This window comes from Cibotium barometz, chromosome 1, assembly GCF_041138505.1.
Source record: "Cibotium barometz isolate CiBa-2024 chromosome 1, ASM4113850v1, whole genome shotgun sequence".
Taxonomy (NCBI): domain Eukaryota; kingdom Viridiplantae; phylum Streptophyta; class Polypodiopsida; order Cyatheales; family Cibotiaceae; genus Cibotium; species Cibotium barometz.
The window spans coordinates 53,134,615-53,154,241 of record NC_141046.1 but is presented as its reverse complement, the minus strand read 5'-3'; the positions used below and the strand labels follow the sequence as shown (position 1 = coordinate 53,154,241).

General features: G+C 37.8%; 1 protein-coding gene across 1 annotated transcript; it reads right to left on the bottom strand.

Annotated features, from left to right (window-relative positions):
* Positions 1 to 2,385: 2,385 nt before the first annotated feature.
* Positions 2,386 to 3,639, bottom strand: LOC147642168 (uncharacterized). The gene is made up of 4 exons (XM_086775061.1): positions 3,490 to 3,639; positions 3,085 to 3,270; positions 2,692 to 2,731; positions 2,386 to 2,542 (listed from the first exon to the last, which is right to left on the bottom strand). The coding sequence occupies exons 1-4, from the start codon at positions 3,490 to 3,492 to the stop codon at positions 2,472 to 2,474; spliced, it is 300 nt and encodes a 99-aa protein (XP_086631187.1). The 5' UTR covers positions 3,493 to 3,639; the 3' UTR covers positions 2,386 to 2,471.
* Positions 3,640 to 19,627: the final 15,988 nt, after the last annotated feature.

The window sequence follows — 19,627 nt, the reverse complement described above, 5'->3', positions numbered from 1 at the left end:
CTCTTCTTCTCCTTCTTGCCATTCACATAGAAATCTTAGATAATGGTTCTCCCTTGACTTCCAAGGTCTTTAATGTTTGCGCATGAGTTGTGACATTGAGTGGTGTGGTCACCACCCTAGATATAGTACCCCAATCATTCAGACTCTCCAATGCCCTTGTAAGAATAGTCCTTAATTAGATGTTCAATTCCACACTTTTTCACGCAACTCAACCCAAGGTGTGTGTTGACTTGAGTAGTTTGCAGGTTTGTTGCATAAATATTATTGAGGATACTTAGCCACTTGGTGAGTTCCTTGGTAGTGGTAGCAATGCAATGGGGCTCTCCTCATTTGCTGTGGTATTAATCTCCCATCCCTTCGATTGCACCCCATCTTAGAATATTGGTACTCATGTATTCCACTACATTAGAAAATACTCCAAGGTTACCTCCCAATTGTCAAAAGTTGGTCGAGGCTCCCTAACATATTCTTCTTTCTATGGCACCTCCTTAATGATTTGATTTGACACTAGCATTATGCAAGGTGCTGGTGGTTATGGTGGTAGAACAAGCCGTGGTATAGGTACTTCAGGTACTCTATACGTTCCCCTTGTGTGGTTTTGCATGTTTGAAATATTTTCCCCTAGCACAAGACATTGCCTATATGGTGCAGATAAAGCTAATTGTTGTCGTGTAGAAGGTAGCTGAGGCACTTGAGGTACTTGCATCTATTGCATCGAGGGTGGGTACCTACACATACTCGTATCATGGTTCCCAAGTTGCATACAATGTCTAATTTTATCAAAAGATAATACATTATTGAAGATCAACATGATGCTATTTTTACTACAGTAAAATTTTTAAAATTGCTAATAATGTCAATCATTTAGACTTAAATGCATGAAGAATTGTTAGTGAAGTGTAGGTATCATCATGATACCTTTTTGCATTGGGTAACATATCCAAGAATAGTAGTCATGCTTGGCATGCATTTTTATAAGAGTTTCATATGAAAGTACTAATCATGCATTAGCATGTCACTCTATCAATCTTGAAATTTTGAAATAGTATGTGGTCGAGTAGTGGTTTGATTTAGGAATATGTTGCTATATTAGTACATGATTTTGAGAACAAATAACCTAGCGATTAGGTCAATTTCTCATATTTTTTAAATGGCTTTTAAAGACTTTCATAGAAAAATCATGTTTCATTAAACATCATTAAACACCACTTAAAGACTTTCATAAAAATTTCATTTTTCATTAAATGTCATTTGAAAAACAAAAAATATCAAAAGGTCTAAAATGTATATCCATATAGTCATGAATTATGCAAGCTTTCAAAAAAGTTTTTTTTTTAAATTTATTTTCTATAGAAATGCCTTGAATGATTTTTGAGCAAGCTGCTACAAATATTAAAAAAACATGTTTGTACAACCATTTGGAATATGTCATTCATCAATTTAAGATATAATGTTTTTCTTTCTCTTATTACATCATTTTTTATGCACTTTTTTTTTCCCAAAATCACAACTCCTTTGGTTGCAAGTTTTTTTATTATACTTTTGTCATATGTAGATACATCCTAATAAAGAATGCTCAAGAAATCTTATATGTTTTTTAGTGTAATTTCCTTGTAAAGTCTTTAAAATTTGTGTATTAAGCTTAAGGCCATTGAAAAAACCAGTGTTAAGCATAATAAAGCACATTAAAATAATAAAATATAAAGCTGCATATGAAGAAATTTAAATATACTATAAAATTTAAAGATTTAAAAAATGGAAAGTTTAATCACAAAGGATGAGTTGATATAATATGCATTTTGCATCATAAGAACAATTGTGCAACATGGTACTAAGTCATCTTACAATATTTAAAGACCAATTTTTAAGAATGCTAATTTAATAGTGAAAGTGAAGGTTTTTAAAAAAGAACAAAAGATACATCACCATCATCCACCAATGCGAAACATATAAAACATAAATTTTGGCCCTACTTATAAAATGAGTGTTTCTAGGAAAGGTTGATGGAAGCCATACTAATTACAGTAAAACTTTACTGGAACTTCAAACTGTGCTCAATAATATATATACATATTAATAACTATTTACAAGAAGAGTTTACAAGTATTCATAGGAAGGCCAATAAAGCCACGGCTATAAAGCCTTGATAGAGCAAAATCCACATATTTACAAGTTGAGAATACTTCATCCATAATGGTACTGAACCATTAAGATGCCTCACCTAGATGTCATGACTTTGTAGGATGCATTGAGTATCTACAAGAAGATAGCATTGGGTTTAGAATGTGAAATTTATTACAAGATATAAGTAATATTAGGTTATTCTAAAGGTGTGCTTATTACAAGATATAAGTAATATTAGGTTATTCTAAAGGTGTGCTTATTGTCATCAAATGCTATTGATTCAATGACATTGTGAATTGAGAACAACATTTTTTCACCCGCGTTGGAAGGAGCTTAGTCGAATCCTTCTAGCTACTACTAGTAGAATCGGCCTTTTGTTCAAAGTTGTCTATATCAATGTCCTCCCATTCTCCATTACCTAGTCCGTATGCCATCATGGAGTCATGTCACTCATATTATACTAAATGATGAGTATTAATGTGTAGATTTAGATTCTTATACGAACATGAGAGAAATTAAATCATGGATAAGAGTGCAATATAGCACCCAAACAAGAGTACAACTTACTCTTCTTTAGAGTCAGTGCTACGACATCATTGTTCTCCACCTGCAACTTTCAAAATCGCATATTAGAGGCATAGATATGGATGTGTGTGCAAGGTACCCTACCGTGCAAAGCATCATGTGTCTTGATGATGGTGTAATAGATAGAGCACCCATACACATAGACTGCTTCATTTAACTTGAGCTCTACTCTACACCATAAGGTGGCATGTATCTATGGGCATGCACATTACTAGAGTCAAAGCATTGGAGAGTTCTACTTGCTAAATTTGGAACTTTGGATGCGTAGGAATAAAACGAAAGATATCTATTTAGGAATGTGAACTTGTGGTCTCACAAAAGATAGCAACACCATTCCAAAATTTGAAAGGCAAGCTTAAAAATGGGTTGAATCACCTGCTGTTGGGCAAGCGTCCTTGCATCATCCAGAACGTGATGGCAGTCGAGCAAAATCAAGCGTTGATTGCTCACGGGGTTATCCGTGAGAGTCCGCAGCTTAGCCTTGATTTGCAAGACGTTATCAGAAGGGTCGCAATGAACAAAGTAGGTGGTCATCTTTCTCTTCACGCGGATAAACATGGCCTGAATATATTCACCATAAAAAAAGAGTTAATAATCAAACAGTAGTAATTAACCATACAATATATCCCAAGAGATCCCCACTGCTGCCAACCTACTAGCTTTGAGGAAAACCAAGAGCTATAACTGCATAATTAGCCTGATGATGATTGCATGTGATTACATTGAGAAAACCGACAAGCAAGCAATTGCCACTTCAAAAAGGGAAAGCTGAGGTCTCACCATCGCTACTTGCTAGGGTGGTGGCCTATTCGGAGCGTGAAAGCTGCACCCGCGAAAAGAGCGAGGACTACAAATATGTTCGTACGATAATAAGAATATATATTAGCCTAAGGTGGAGACAACAAACAACGCTCTCTCCACAACTTGCTATGTAACCTAGAGTCCCACAACCATACAATACAAAGGCTCACTACAACCATACAACGCTCTTTCCACAACTCACTATGTAACCTAGAGTGCCTATTTATAATCATCCATCTCCCTCTCCCTCCCCCTTTTCCTTCCTTCTCCTCTTTTACTTTGTGTGCTAGTCCCCCATGGCCCTCATGCTTCCACGATTTCCACCCCTTCATATGAACCATGGAATCTACATTCTTAGCCATGGCATCTTCATCTTGTTTCTACTCCACATCTCATATGGGTCCCCACACAAGAGCCACATAATCTAACAAAAATCTCTACCATTAATGGCATCCATCTCTCCCATTACCCTCCAACCTACATTCACACCTCAACTTGCAAAGATCCTAGGGGGGGCATTGATAGGCTATTCCCTCCTATTAAAACATCGGACAATAAACTAGAACTTTATCCCTCATTAGTGGACACCTTAAAACAAGATTTTGCATCCACCTACCCTTCATTCCACATATTTTCAAAGATGTTATATCCAACCTTCTTTAAAGTTGTTGTTCATATAGTAATAGAAAATATGCATTTTACCACCATAATTTTTTCATTCATTTTCCTCCATATAGTGACAGAAATTTAAGGAAAAATAGGACAATTTCCCATAGAAAGTACAAATCTCCATGAGTCTTGGTGGGAGGTTAAGTTCTTTCCCTCGAGTAAATTTAAAGGAAAAAAGTTAACATGATGTTTCCTTTTGCATCATGATTTTTGGACGTGTAGAAAGTTTTCCTCACACTAGTTCACTATGTAGTGTAGAAGCTAATTGTAGCCATATAAATTCTAGAGATGTTAAGAAACAAAACTTTAATGGATTTTGAAAATATAAAGATGTCAATTTCATGTTATGTGTTAGTATGGATGCATCTTTATATTATGTAAAAGGTTATTGTTACCTTTTGAGCCTAAATATCATCTCAATGTAAGTGATTGATTTTTTCCATTTGAAACTCATTATATAATGATTTCTTCCTGTGTCAATTCACACAATATTTTGATGCTATAAACTTTTTAGGATGCAAAGTATGACATGGCTTTCACTTGATGTGATCTACATCTTTTTTTTTTAACAAAACATAAACTATATTAATATTTAACTAAAGGGAGATAAGACGAGGATGAGTAAATTTACAAATGAAGAAAGGATCTCCAAATCGTATGGAAATCTTAGCCAATCAATGACTCCACTTTCTTGATTCTATTACATTGCCCTTAAAAAGATGCACTCAAAAGTCGAAAGCATGTAACATTTGAATATACCAATTTGTCATATATATGAATTTCAAACATTTACAAGAAAAATATAATGAATTCTAGCTCCTTGTTATTATAGAAAAAAACTTAATAACTTGTCAATAACACATTCTTTCATATTATGCATACTATAAAAAGTTAATATTTACATATGAAAGTAAACATTTTTTAAAAATACTACAAACCTTAGTGTTTGTTCTAATGCTATGAATTTCAAGGCCTCAATCTCATATATTATTTCATTCTACTAATGTTAAAATAATAAACTTCATCAACTTGATGAACTTGTTGATGGCAAGGGTTTAGTGAGCGAAATGGTAGTTTTTTATTAGTAAAGTGATTAGTGCGCCAAATTCAGCTTATTTCAAATGACTTATATTGATGATGAGCCTTTCACATTACACTTTAATGTGTCCATGTGGGAATGGTCCTTCCCCAATTCTCTAACCTCTTGGACTTGGGCCCAATTACATGAGACCTTTAGTGCTTTGTTACAAACCATCCCCAGCCAAGAGGTTTCATCCTCGAAACCATAGATGTATACCATTATAATCCATATGGATGGAATATGTCACTAAGAACTCATGTCAACATCTCATACTCATACCATGTACGTGGTTCCAAAAACACATGTGTATGGTTGTAAATTATCCCCAAATCCTTCAAAACAACCCATAACATATACCTCATAATGGCATGAGAGCCTCCTATAACTTCTAAGCACTATGCATTCAAATCCCAAGGGTATAGGGATGTCCACACTGACTTTATAGGAAATTTGCAAGCCAACTCATTGTTATTAAGCCTCATTGGACCCCTCACATGCATCCAATGACCCTTCAAACCCTTTCATTGTAGAGGTGGGCTACCAAGAAGCTAGCTTCTTCCTTAGGTAATCCTTGCCATTCGATCAAGTATTGCACTAGGGTTCAATTGTTCTGTGAAGGACCCTTTCTATGATGCCCAAAATCAATCCCGACACATACTCAATCATGCCCTCATCGTTCATTGGAGGTGGCTCATCTTGCACAAGAACATCTGACCCAAGGTAGGATTTAGGATGTGAAACATGAAACATATCATGAATTCTTGTGGTTGATGGAAGCACCAATTGGTAAGCACCTTCACCAACACATCTCAAAACCTTGTATGGCCCATAGTATCGATGAGCTAACTTGGTGTTTGTGTTACCCTTAAGATCTCCATATCTAGTCTTGGGTATTCTCAAGAAAACCCAATCTCCCTCCTTGAACTCCAATGGTCTCCTTTGGGCATTTGGATTGTGTCTCATCCTTTCTTAAGCTTGCTTCATATTACCAATCCTCTCCTGATGCACACTACTATTAGCAAAATCATAGCAAGCGGCACTAATCATCCTAAACACCTTGCATATCATGGCAATAATGCCTCAAGTAAGTTTCCACCCACTTGTTTTGCCTCTTAGTTTGTCCATCGGTTTTGGGGTGGTAAGCGATGCTAGGTATCCAAACAGTCCCCATAATCTCAAACAATGTACTCCAAAATGTACACATAAACTTCACATCTCGATCACTAACATTTTTTTATGGAACTCCATGTAACTTGAACACATGATCCACAAACTTAATGAAATGTGCTACAACCACATATATGCTATCACATATATGTGCTACAACCACATATATGCTATCACATCCCCTCCTTGTGTGAGGTAGCCTCGTGAGATGAAATCCATAAAAATATGCATCCATTTTCCCTCAAGAATATGCAAAGGTTGAATCAAACCATTGGGCTTATGTGTGGGCTACTTGTTTTTTTAATAGGGTAACCAACTTGTCATCGAAGCAGACATATCTTTCCACATTCCCTTCAAATAATAAAAACTCTTCTGCACCTTCTCTAAGATCTTAAGCAGCCCCATGTGCCCCGATAATGGAGAAGAATTCATCTCTTCTAACACCCTCTTCTTGTAGCTTGATGCAGGCACAAGGTAGACTTTGCCTTTGTAGTACATAAGTCCATTTCAATGCTCAAAATGTAGAAAATCATCATGGGAAACTTGCTATAATATTTGCCACATTGGTTCCACTTCCTCATCGAATCTCCTATTGGATATGCAATATATAGTCTTTTTGTACCTCCCAAATTGCCATGCATGTACATGCCCACATACGTGACAATGCATGTGTCAAAATTTTCTCCTTCCCATTCATGTAAGATATTTCAGAATCATAGTTTTGCAATGTAGCGACCCATATTCTTTCCTTCAGAGATAGTGTAGGTTGAGATAAAAAAAAATCTTCACAAAGAAATGACTCCCATAAAAGTAATGATTCCACCTCTTTATTGTATGGCTAACATCTCTTGATCATAGACATGCATAACCATCTCTTTGTCATCAAGCTTTTGGCTCTCAAATGCAATTACTCCATGTTCTCAAAACAAAACAGGCCCAATGCCTCCTCTACACGCATTGGCTTGAACCATTAATGGCTTCATAAAGTACAAGAATACAAGTATAGGGGCTAATGTGAGAATTTTCTTGAGTTGATGGAAGCTATGGTATCCTAAAAGAAAACCTCTTTCTTAAGCTTTTTGGTAAGAGTAGCAGTGATGAATCTCCTCCTATAGAATGTGAGAATTTCCTTGAGCTCTTGGAAGCTCTTATCAGCTATGACATCCCAAAAGAAATCCTTTTTCTTAAGGTTGTTGATGAGAGAGGAGTGGTGATGAACCTCCTATAGAATGATGGCAAGCCTAAGAATCCATTCAATTGAGTAGTATTTGTAGGTTTAGGCTAATTCTTAACACATTCCACCTTATTTCAATCCACCATTATGCCTTCCTTACTCACTATATGTCCAAGATACTCAACCCTTTGTGAAATAAAAGCACACTTCCTCTCCTTTGCAGACAAGATGTTGGCTCTTAAAGCATCCAAAACAGGCCTTACATGCATTAAGTGCTTTTTCTTATTCTCTATATATATCAAGACATCATCAAAGAACATGAGCACCAATTTTTAGACAAACAGTCCAAGAACTTTGTTCATTAGGGATTAAAACGTGGCCAGTGTATTGCACCAACCAAATGACATAACCAAATAGTGGTAGAGACCCCTCTCGATTAAGAACGTTGTCTTGTACACATTACCCTATTTGATTCTTAATTGGTGATACCACAATCGCACATAATTATTGTAGAAGAAACATGCACCCTTCCGCTCATCAAGCAAGTCATCAATCCTTGGAATAGGGAATCTAGATTGCAGACACACATGTGAAAATTGTCATCCTTTTTCTTGACTAAGACTATGGGGGATGCAAAAGGTGATTGGCTAGGAATAACCCATCTCATGTCCCTAAGGTCTTGCATTTCCTTTGCCACTTCATCCTTCTCCACTTTTGATAATCTATAAGGTGGTTTGTAAAGAGGCTTGGTATGTGTCTCAACCTCTATATAATGATCCAACTCTCATTTTGGTAGAGCAAGCACTTTGGTATTTGAAACACATCTTCATACTCAAACAATTCCTTTATATGTTTATGCATACCTTGACTCATTTGCTCATTTCTCTCTTCATTGCAAAGCTCTAATACATATATGTATCCCTTTTTATTCATCTCCTTCTTGAGTTGTGTTGCATTGATCATCTTGATACTTGGCACATGAGTTTTGATCAACGTAAACTTATCATCTCCATACATGAAACCCATATACCCTTGCTATAAATTCATGTAAAATAACCCAAAAGCTGCCAACAATCACATCCCAATACAATGTCAATGGGACCCATATCCAAGATAAGTAAATCAACCTTGTAAGTATAACCACTTGTGAGGTATCAAACTCACATCTTTGCATACCAATGTGAAATCCCTGTTCATGCATAGGGACATCTTCTTGGCCTTGCAAACCTTCAAATGATCATTACTCAGCTTGTCACCATAGTTTGAAGCACAAGCCCTCCTTTTTCAAGAAGTTTGTGTGGTATTCACCAATAACCTTGCTCTTGTTTGAGAATTTTGCATCAACTTGTTTCCCATCAAATTTGAAGTCTAGGAAGAGAGTTGCTAAATCTAAAATATCTCTTCCTCATAAACAATTGGGAATCTAGGAGGACCCGTGTGAGATGCAACACCACTTGAAGTCTTGCCCATAGTTGAGGTGCCAAAATCATCCCTAAACCCATGCCTTACTATGCTTCCATGTGCATACGCTGCCGCATATATGTCCATAAGAAGCAAGGCCTCCTTGATGGTTTAAGGTCTTTGAGCATCCACATCAACCGTAATGTTGTTTTGTAACCCTTTGATGAACTTCCTTAATTTGTACTCCTCACTCACAAGCCTTCTGCATAAAATGAAAACTTCATGAACTTGTGCACATTATCTTTGACATTTCCCGTTTGAGTGAGATCATCTCGTTTCTCCACCATCCTTGATCTATTAAGGGATAAAACAAAAGTTCTCCTCATTGACTCATTCTTGAACTCCACCCAAGTAGTGAGATCAAATAACTATGAGCACTCAAGTGTCACCACCAAGCATGGGCATATCCTTTTAGATGCAAGTGCACCCTAGTAGTGTTCAAATAGCCTTGTGAGCATTCAAGTGCCACCACCAAGCATGGACATAGCCTTCTAGATGCAAAAGCACCTAAGTAGTGAGTATTCCAGTTTTTCCACCATGTAATGGCTAAAACAAAAGTTCTCCTCATCTCATTCTTGGCCTCCACCCAAGTAGTGATCAAATAGCCATGAGCATTCAAGTGTGGCCATCAAGCATGAGCTGAAACAAAACCGATCCTCATCTAATTCTTGAAGTCCACCCAAGTAGTGATCAAGTAGCCATGAGCATTCGAGTGCGGCCATCAAGCATGGGCATAGCCTTCTAGATGCAAAACCGATCCTCATCTAATTCTTGAAGTCCACCCAAGTAGTGATCAAGTAGCCATGAGCATTCGAGTGTGGCCATCAAGCATGGGCATAGCCTTCTAGATGCAAAAAAAAAGTAGCAAACAATACTTTGGTCCTAGTATCGCCCAAGGGCAAAGCTCAAAGTAAAACTTCATTTTATTAATCCATTATTTAAACTCCTCATTGTATGAGACTTCACCTTTCGACTTAGTGTCTTTCACTCCCTTAAATTTATCTTCATCCACCACCTTGATGACCTATGCTTAAATGGTCTAACATGATTGACCCCCAACTCATTTAAATGATGTGGCCTACCATTACTAGATTCCATTCCATTGTACTGAACCCCCATCTCATTGAAATGAGGACCTCCCATCTCGTTGAAGTGAGTAACACCCATTGGTGAAGGATTCCAAGTTCCATCCACCCTTGGATCTTTCAAGACTACACCTTTGCCTAAATTGTCCAAACTCCTTCCTTGCATTGAAGACACACCATTCATAGGGACATGCATAGGCATACCTTACACATTTGTTCCACCTTGATGCATGATTCAATGAAGGCAGAGGCAAGTTCGCCTTTCCAAGAATAGATCCATGACTTCTATCACCATAATGCATATTAGCTTGAGAACTATGTGATGCATTTGCATGTGAAGCTCCTAAAAACATTCCATAAGCTTGTGGTCCCATTACTTGAATTGTGCTTCGTGCATAAGCTCGTGAAGCTCCTACAAATGGTCCATAATATTGTGGTCCCATTTCTCCAATTGTGTTTGGTGCATATGGATACATCATAGGTTCTTTGCCCTTGCCCACATCTTGCCTCAAATTAGTGAGACCATCATGAAACTCCTTTTTGCTAATACAATAAAACTTTTCCACCATGAATTGAAATCTTTGGTCCATTCTATCAAGCATGGTTTTCATGAAGTACATCATGGTGTTCATGTTCATGTCCTACCATCCTTAGGCATTTGCAAAACATTAGGCATATGTGGTACATTAGCCTCTTAATGTATTCCCTAATTGACATTGACGTTTACCTCTTCTTACATAGCTCCTTGGGTATCTTACCTTATATATTTCCTTGCACTTGATATGCCTGCCTTATGCTCAATGACTTCTTTGCAGTATGCTTTAGGTTTGGGCTTTGGTATCATCTTACATAGCTCCTTGGGTATCTTACCTTACATATTTCCTTGCACTTGATATGCCTGCCTTATGCTCAATGACTTCTTTGCAGTATGCTTTAGGTTTGCGCTTTGGTATCATCTTAAAAATGTCAACTTACCTTTGGATAAGATTGCAAACTATCCATTTTCAGTAATCTTTAGTGTATGGTGAGGTGACAGAGTGTATATTCCATATATATGATCACTTTTGACTTGGTCAAAGAATTAGTACTATCAATCTCACGTTAACATGTCGTGGGAAGTTGCCGATTTGCACTTGATACACCATAGCCACTCGTCATCGTCATCCTCTCGCACTTGTTCCAGGTGGTTGCTCTAATCCAACAGGTGGTGCAACCTCTCTCGCGAAGATTGTGTGGGATCTCCGTGGAAGACGATCGTGATGGTAGTATAATCACTCAAGCAAGAGGGAGAGAAGAAGCAAGAGGGAAGCAAGAGAGAACAAGTGATTAGTACTAATCACTCCAAAGCCCTAACCCTAAGCACACCACACATGGTAGATTAGAGTTGCAAGAGAGAGGGAGAGAGAAAACTGCACTTCTATTGCACAAATGGGAGAATAAGTTACAAACAAGATAAATTTTATTTTATAGTTCCAAGCCTGTTTCCACTAGGCTGCCCACTCCACATATTTGATCTAGCAAGAGCATCACAAAATTCTAACATGGTATCTAGAGCTTCGCAAGATTAGGTCACTTTTGTGGTGTAGAATAGGTCAATTTTATTCTTTTTTTCTTTGTGGAGCTGAACCTTCTGCTAGTGGAGCAGCTCCAGCAACTCGTGGAGCCAAGATCTCAACGTGCTATCAACTAGGAAGATGAAGAAGACTCCTAGGTGCTCAGCTTCATACCATCAATTGTGAGGTTCACTCTGTGGAGGCCGCAGCATTAACTTCTAAGCAGTTTGGCATCATTTTTCTGCGCAGCTGCCGTACGAAGACGTTATCAGAAGGGTCGCAATGAACAAAGTAGGTGGTCTTCTTTCTCTTCACGCGCATAAACATGGCCTGAATATATTCACCATAAAAAAGAGTTAATAATCAAACAGTAGTAATTAACCATACAATATATCCCAAGAGATCCCCACTGCTGCCAACCTACTAGCTTTGAGGAAAACCAAGAGCTATAACTGCATAATTAGCCTGATGATGATTGCATGTGATTACATTGAGAAAACCGACAAGCAAGCAATTGCCACTTCAAAAAGGGAAAGCTGAGGTCTCACCATCGCTACTTGCTAGGGTGGTGGCCTATTCGGAGCGTGAAAGCTGCACCACCCGCGAAAAGAGCGAGGACTACAAATATGTTCGTACGATAATAAGAATATATATTAGCCTAAGGTGGAGACAACAAACAACGCTCTCTCCACAACTTACTATGTAACCTAGAGTCCCACAACCATACAATACAAAGGCTCACTACAACCATACAACGCTCTTTCCACAACTCACTATGTAACTCTCTCCACACCCGCGAAAAGAGCGAGGACTACAAATATGTTCGTACGATAATAAGAATATATATTAGCCTAAGGTGGAGACAACAAACAACGCTCTCTCCACAACTTACTATGTAACCTAGAGTCCCACAACCATACAATACAAAGGCTCACTACAACCATACAACGCTCTTTCCACAACTCACTATGTAACCTAGAGTGCCTATTTATAATCATCCATCTCCCTCTCCCTCCCCCTTTTCCTTCCTTCTCCTCTTTTACTTTGTGTGCTAGTCCCCCATGGCCCTCATGCTTCCACTTCCACCCCTTCATATGAACCATGGAATCTACATTCTTAGCCATGGCATCTTCATCTTGTTTCTACTCCACATCTCATATGGGTCCCCACACAAGAGCCACATAATCTAACAAAAATCTCTACCATTAATGGCATCCATCTCTCCCATTACCCTCCAACCTACATTCACACCTCAACTTGCAAAGATCCTAGGGGGGGCATTGATAGGCTATTCCCTCCTATTAAAACATCGGACAATAAACTAGAACTTTATCCCTCATTAGTGGACACCTTAAAACAAGATTTTGCATTCACCTACCCTTCATTCCACATATTTTCAAAGATGTTATATCCAACCTTCTTTAAAGTTGTTGTTCATATAGTAATAGAAAATATGCATTTTACCACCATAATTTTTTCATTCATTTTCCTCCATATAGTGACAGAAATTTAAGGAAAAATAGGACAATTTCCCATAGAAAGTACAAATCTCCATGAGTCTTGGTGGGAGGTTAAGTTCTTTCCCTCGAGTAAATTTAAAGGAAAAAAGTTAACAAAATGTTTCCTTTTGCATCAAGATTTTTAGATGTGTAGAAAGTTTTCCTCACACTAGTTCACTATGTAGTGTAGAAGCTAAATGTAGCCATATAAATTCTAGAGATGTTAAGAAACAAAACTTTAATGGATTTTGAAAATATAAAGATGGCAATTTCATGTTATGTGTTAGTATGGATGCATCTTTATATTATGTAAAAGGTTATTGTTACCTTTTGAGCCTAAATATCATCTCAATGTAAGTGATTGATTTTTTCCATTTGAAACTCATTATATAATGATTTCTTCCTGTGTCAATTCACACAATATTTTGATGCTATAAACTTTTTAGGATGCAAAGTATGACATGGCTTTCACTTGATGTGATCTACATCTTTTTTTTTTTACAAAACATAAACTATATTAATATTTAACTAAAGGAAGATAAGACGAGGATGAGTAAATTTACAAATGAAGAAAGGATCTCCAAATTGTATGGAAATCTTAGCCAATCAATGACTCCACTTTCTTGATTCTATTACATTTCCCTTAAAAAGATGCACTCAAAAGTAAAAAGCATGTAACATTTGAATATACCAATTTGTCATATATATGAATTTCAAAAATTTACAAGAGAAATATATTGAATTCTAGCTATTATAGAAAAAACTTAATAACTTGTCAATAGCACATTCTTTCATATTATGCATACTTTAAAATGTTAATATTTACATATGAAAGTAAACATTTTTTCAAAATACTACAAACCTTAGTGTTTGTTGTAATGCTATGAATTTCAAGGCCTAAATCTCATATATTATTGCATTTTACTAATGTTAAAATAATAAACTTCATCAACTTGATGAACTTGTTGATGGCAAGGGTTTAGTGAGAGAAATGGTAGCTTTTTATTAGTAAAGTGATTAGTGCGCCAAATTCGGCTTATTTCAAATGACTTATATTGATGATGAGCCTTTCAGATTACACTTCTCTCTAACCTCTTGCACTTGGGCGCAATTACATGAGACCTTTTATCCTTTGTTACAAACCATCCCTAGCCAAGAGGTTTCATCCTCGAAACCATAGATGTATTTCGAGTATAATCCATATGGATGGAATATGTCACTAAGGACTCGTGTCAACATCTCATACTCATACCATGTACGTGGTTCCAAAAACTCATGTGTATGGTTGTAAATTATATCCAAATCCTTCAAAACAACCCATAACATATACCTCATAATGGCATGAGAGCCTCCTATAACTTCTAAAAGCACTATGCATTCAAATCCCAAGGGTATATAGGGATGTCCACACTGACTTTATAGGAAATTTGCAAGCCAATTCATGGTTATTAAGCCTCATTGGACCCCTCACATGCATCCAATAACCCTTCAAACCCTTTCATTGTAGAGGTGGGCTACCAAGAAGCTAGCTTCTTCCTTAGGTAATCCTTGCCATTCGATCAAGTATTGCACTAGGGTTCAATTGTTTTGTGAAGGACTCTTTCTATGATGCCCAAAATCAATCCTGGCACATATACTCAATGATGCCCTCAACGTTCATTGGAGGTAGCTCATCTTGCACAAGAACATCTGACCCAAGGTAAGATTTAGGATGTGATACATGAAACATATCATGCCTTCTTGTGGTTGATGGAAGCACCTTCACACCAACACATCTCAAAACCTTGTATGGCCCATAGTATCGATGAGCTAACTTGGTGTTTGTGTTACCCTTAAGATCTCCGTATCTAGTATTGGGAATTCTCAAGAAAACCCAATCTCCCTCCTTGAACTCCAATGGTCTCCTTTGGGCATTTGGATTGTGTTTCATCCTTTCTTCATCAGCTTGCTTCATATTACCAATCCTCTCATGATGCACACTACTATCAGCAAAATCATAGCAAGCGGCACTTATCATCCCAAACACCTTGCATATCATGGCAATAATGCCTCAAGTAAGTTTCCACCCACTTGTTTTGCCTCTTAGTTTGTCCATCGGTTTTGGGGTGGTAAGCGATGCTAGGTATCAAAACAGTCCCCATAATCTCAAACAATGTACTCCAAAATGTACACATAAACTTCACATCTCAATCACTAACATTTTTTTATGGAACTCCATGTAACTTGAACACATGATCCACAAACTTAATGAAATGTGCTACAACCACATATATGCTATCACATCCCCTCCTTGTGTGAGGTATCCTTGTGAGATTAAATCCATAAAAATATGCATCCATTTTCCCTCAAGAATGTGCAAAGGTGGCTGAATCAAACCATTGGGCTTATGTGCGGGCTACTTGTTTTTTTAGTAGGGTAACCAACTTGTCATAGAAGCAGACATATCTTTCCACATTCCCTCTCTTCCGCACCTTCTCTAAGATCTTAAGCAGCCCCATGTGCCCCGATAATGGAGAAGAATTCATCTCTTCTAACACCCTCTTCTTGTAGCTTGATGCAGGCACAAGGTAGACTTTGCCTTTGTAGTACATAAGTCCATTTCAATGCTCAAAATGTAGCAAATCATCATGGGAACCAAGCTATAATATTTGCCACATTGGTTCCACTTCCTCATCGAATCTCCTCTTGGATATGCAATATAAAGTCTTTTTGTACCTCCCAAATTGCCATGCATGTACATGCCCACATACGTGACGATGCATGTGTCAAAATTTTCTCCTTCCCGTTCGTGTAAGATATTTCAGAATCATAGTTTTGCAATGTAGCGACCCATATTCTTTGCTTCGGAGATAGTGTAGGTTGAGATAAAAAAATCTTCACAAAGAAATGACCCATAAAAGTAATGATGCCACCTCTTTATTGTATGAAGTATTTCTAACATCTCTTGATCATAGACATGCATAACCATCTCTTTGTCATCAAGCTTTTGGCTCTCAAATGCAATTACTCCATGTTCTTGAAACAAAATAGGCCCAATGCCTCTTCCACATGCATTGGCTTGAACCATTAATGGCTTCATAAAGTACAAGAATACAAGTATAGGGACTAATGTGAGAATTTTCTTGAGCTGATGGAAGCTATGGTATCCTAAAAGAAAACCTCTTTCTTAAGCTCTTTGGTAAGAGTAGCAGTGATGAATCTCCTCCTATAGAATGTGAGAATTTCCTTGAGCTCTTGGAAGCTCTTATTAGCTATGACATCCCAAAAGAAATCCTTTTTCTTAAGGTTGTTGATGAGAGAGGAGTGGTGATGAACCTTCTACAGAATGATGGCAAGCCTAAGAATCCACTCAATTGAGTAGTATTTGTAGGTTTAGGCTAATTCTTAACACATTCCACCTTATTTCAATCCACCATTATGCCTTCCTTACTCACTATATGTCCAAGATACTCAACCCTTTGTGCCATAAAATCACACTTCCTCTCCTTTGCAGATAAGATGTTGGCTCTTAAAGCATCCAACACAGGCCTTACATGCATTAAGTGCTTTTTCTTATTCTATATATATATCAAGACATCATCAAAGAACATGAGCACCAATTTTTAGACAAACAATCCAAGAACTTTGTTCATTAGGGATTAAAACATGGCCAATGCATTGCACAAACCAAATGACATAACCAAATAGTGGTAGAGACCCCTCTCGATTAAGAACGTTGTCTTGTACACATTACCCTTTTTGATTCTTAATTGGTGATACCACAATCGCAAATAATTATTATAGAAGAAACATGCACCCTTCCACTCATCAAGCAAGTCATCAATCCTTGGAATAGGGAATCTAGATTGCAGACACACATGTGAAAATTGTCATCCTTTTTCTTGACTAAGACTATGGGGGATGCAAAAGGTGATTGGCTAGGAATAACCCATCTCATGTCCCTAAGGTCTTGCATTTCCTTTGCCACTTCATCCTTCTCCACTTTTGATAATCTATAAGGTGGTTTGTAAAGAGGCTTGGTGCACATTATCTTTGACATTTCCCGTTTGAGTGAGATCATCTCGTTTCTCCACCATCCTTGATCTATTAATAAGGGATAAAACAAAAGTTCACCTCATTGACTCATTCTTGAACTCCACCCAAGTAGTCAGATCAAATAACTATGAGAACAAGTGCCACCACCACCAAGCATGGGCATATCCTTTTAGATGCAAGTGCACCCTAGTAGTGTTCAAATAGCCTCGTGAGCATTCAAGTGCCACCACCAAGCATGGACATAGCCTTTTAGATGCAAAAGCACCTAGGTAGTGAGCATTTAAGTTTTTCCACCATGTAATGGCTAAAACAAAAGTTCTCCTCGTCTCATTCTTGGCCTCCACCCAAGTAGTGATCAAATGGCCATGAGCATTCAAGTGTGGCCCCACCACCAAGCATGAGTTGAAACAAAACCGATCCTCATCTAATTCTTGAAGTCCACCCAAGTAGTGACCCATGAGCATTCGAGTGTGGCCATCAAGCATGGGCATAGCCTTCTAGATGCAAAAAAAAGTAGCAAACAATAGTTTGGTCCTAGTATCGTCCAAGGGCAAAGCTCAAAGTAAAACTTCATTTTATTAATCCATTATTCAAACTCCTCATTGTATGAGACTTCACCTTTCGACTTAGTGTCTTTCACTCCCTTAAATTCATCTTCATCCACCACCTTGATGACCTATGCTGAAATGGTCTAACATGATTGACCCCCAACTCATTTAAATGATGTGGCCTACCATTACTAGATTCCATTCCATTGTACTAAACCCCCATCTCATTGAAATGAGGACCTCCCATCTCGTTGAAGTGAGGAACACCTATTGGTGAAGGATTCCAAGTTCCATCCACCCTTGGATCTTTCAAGACTACACCTTTGCCTAAATTGTCCAAACTCCTTCCTTGCATTGAAAACACACCATTCATAGGGACATGCATAGGCATACCTTACACATTTGTTCCACCTTGATGCATCAATGAAGGGAGAGGTAAGTTCTCCTTTCTAAGAATAGATCCATGACTTCTATCACCATAATGCATATTAGCTTGAGAACTATGTGATGCATTTGCATGTGAAGCTCCTAAAAACATTCCATAAGCTTGTGGTCCCATTACTTGAATTGTGTTTCGTGCATAAGCTCGTGAAGCTCCTACAAATGGTCCATAATATTGTGGTCCCATTTCTCCAATTGTGTTCGGTGCATATGGATACATCATAGGTTCTTTGCCCTTGCCAACATCTTGCCTCAAATTAGTGAGACCATCATGAAACTCCTTTTTGCTAATAGAATAAAACTTTTCCACCATGAATTGAAATCTTTGGTCTATTCTATCAAGCATGGTTTTCATGAAGTACATCATGGTGTTCATGTTCATGTCCTACCATCCTTAGGCATTTGCAAAACATTAGGCATGTGTGGTACATTAGCCTCTTAATCCATTCCCTAATTGACATTGACGTTTACCTCTTCTTACATAGCTCCTTGGGTATCTTACCTTATATATTTCCTTGCACTCGATATGCCTGCCTTATGCTCAATGACTTCTTTGTAGTATCCTTTAGGTTTGGGCTTTGGTATCATCTTAAAAATGTCAACTCACCTTTGGATAAGATTGCAAACTATCCATTTTGAGTAATCTTTAGTGTATGGTGAGGTGACAGAGTGTATATATCATCACTTTTGACTTGGTCAAAGCTATAGTACTATCAATCTCACTTTAACGTGTCGTGGGAAGTTGCCGATTTGCACTTGAGCTAGGCTCAAGAGATACACCATAGCCACTCGTCATCGTCATCCTCTCGCACTTGTTCCAGGTGGTAATCCAACAGGTGGTGCAACCTCTCTCGCGAAGATTGTGTGGGATCTCTATGGAAGACGATCGTGATGGTAGTATAATCACTCAAGCGAGAGGGAGAGAAGAAGCAAGAGGGAAGCAAGAGAGAACAAGTGATTAGTACTAATCACTCCAAAGCCCTAACCCTAAGCACACCACACATGGTTGATTAGAGTTGCAAGAGAGAGGGAGAGAGAAAACTGCTTTTCTATTTCACAAATGGGAGAATGAGTTACAAACAAGAGAAAATTTATTTCATAGTTCCAAGCTTTTTCCACTAGGCTGCCCAGAAGTAAGTGACCCGAGGGGTCCAAAACATAGTTACAAGGCTTTTCCTTATGGTTTGGCCAACTGACCAAGATCCTCTTGCCTGTCCTTTGAAGCTCAATCCTTGGGAGCATCTTTAGAGAATCTCCCTCATTAAATGAGAGAACTTACAATATAATGCGAAAAACCATTATATAAGTGTGTGGACATAGTTATCATAGGAATGTGTTAACCAATATGTGGTTAACATGTACTCTCCTTCCTAAATTTGATCGTGTACGCGTGATCGGTAAGAG

What these genes read in the sequence shown, in the direction of transcription:
- LOC147642168 (XM_086775061.1), bottom strand. An exon ending in GGACGCTTGCCCAACAGCAG is followed by an intron (nt 2,732 to 3,084) that starts GTGATTCAACCC and finishes TGAAAGTTGCAG; the next exon opens with GTGGAGAACAATGATGTCGT. An exon ending in AGCACTGACTCTAAAGAAGA is followed by an intron (nt 2,543 to 2,691) that starts GTAAGTTGTACT and finishes CATACGGACTAG; the next exon opens with GTAATGGAGAATGGGAGGAC.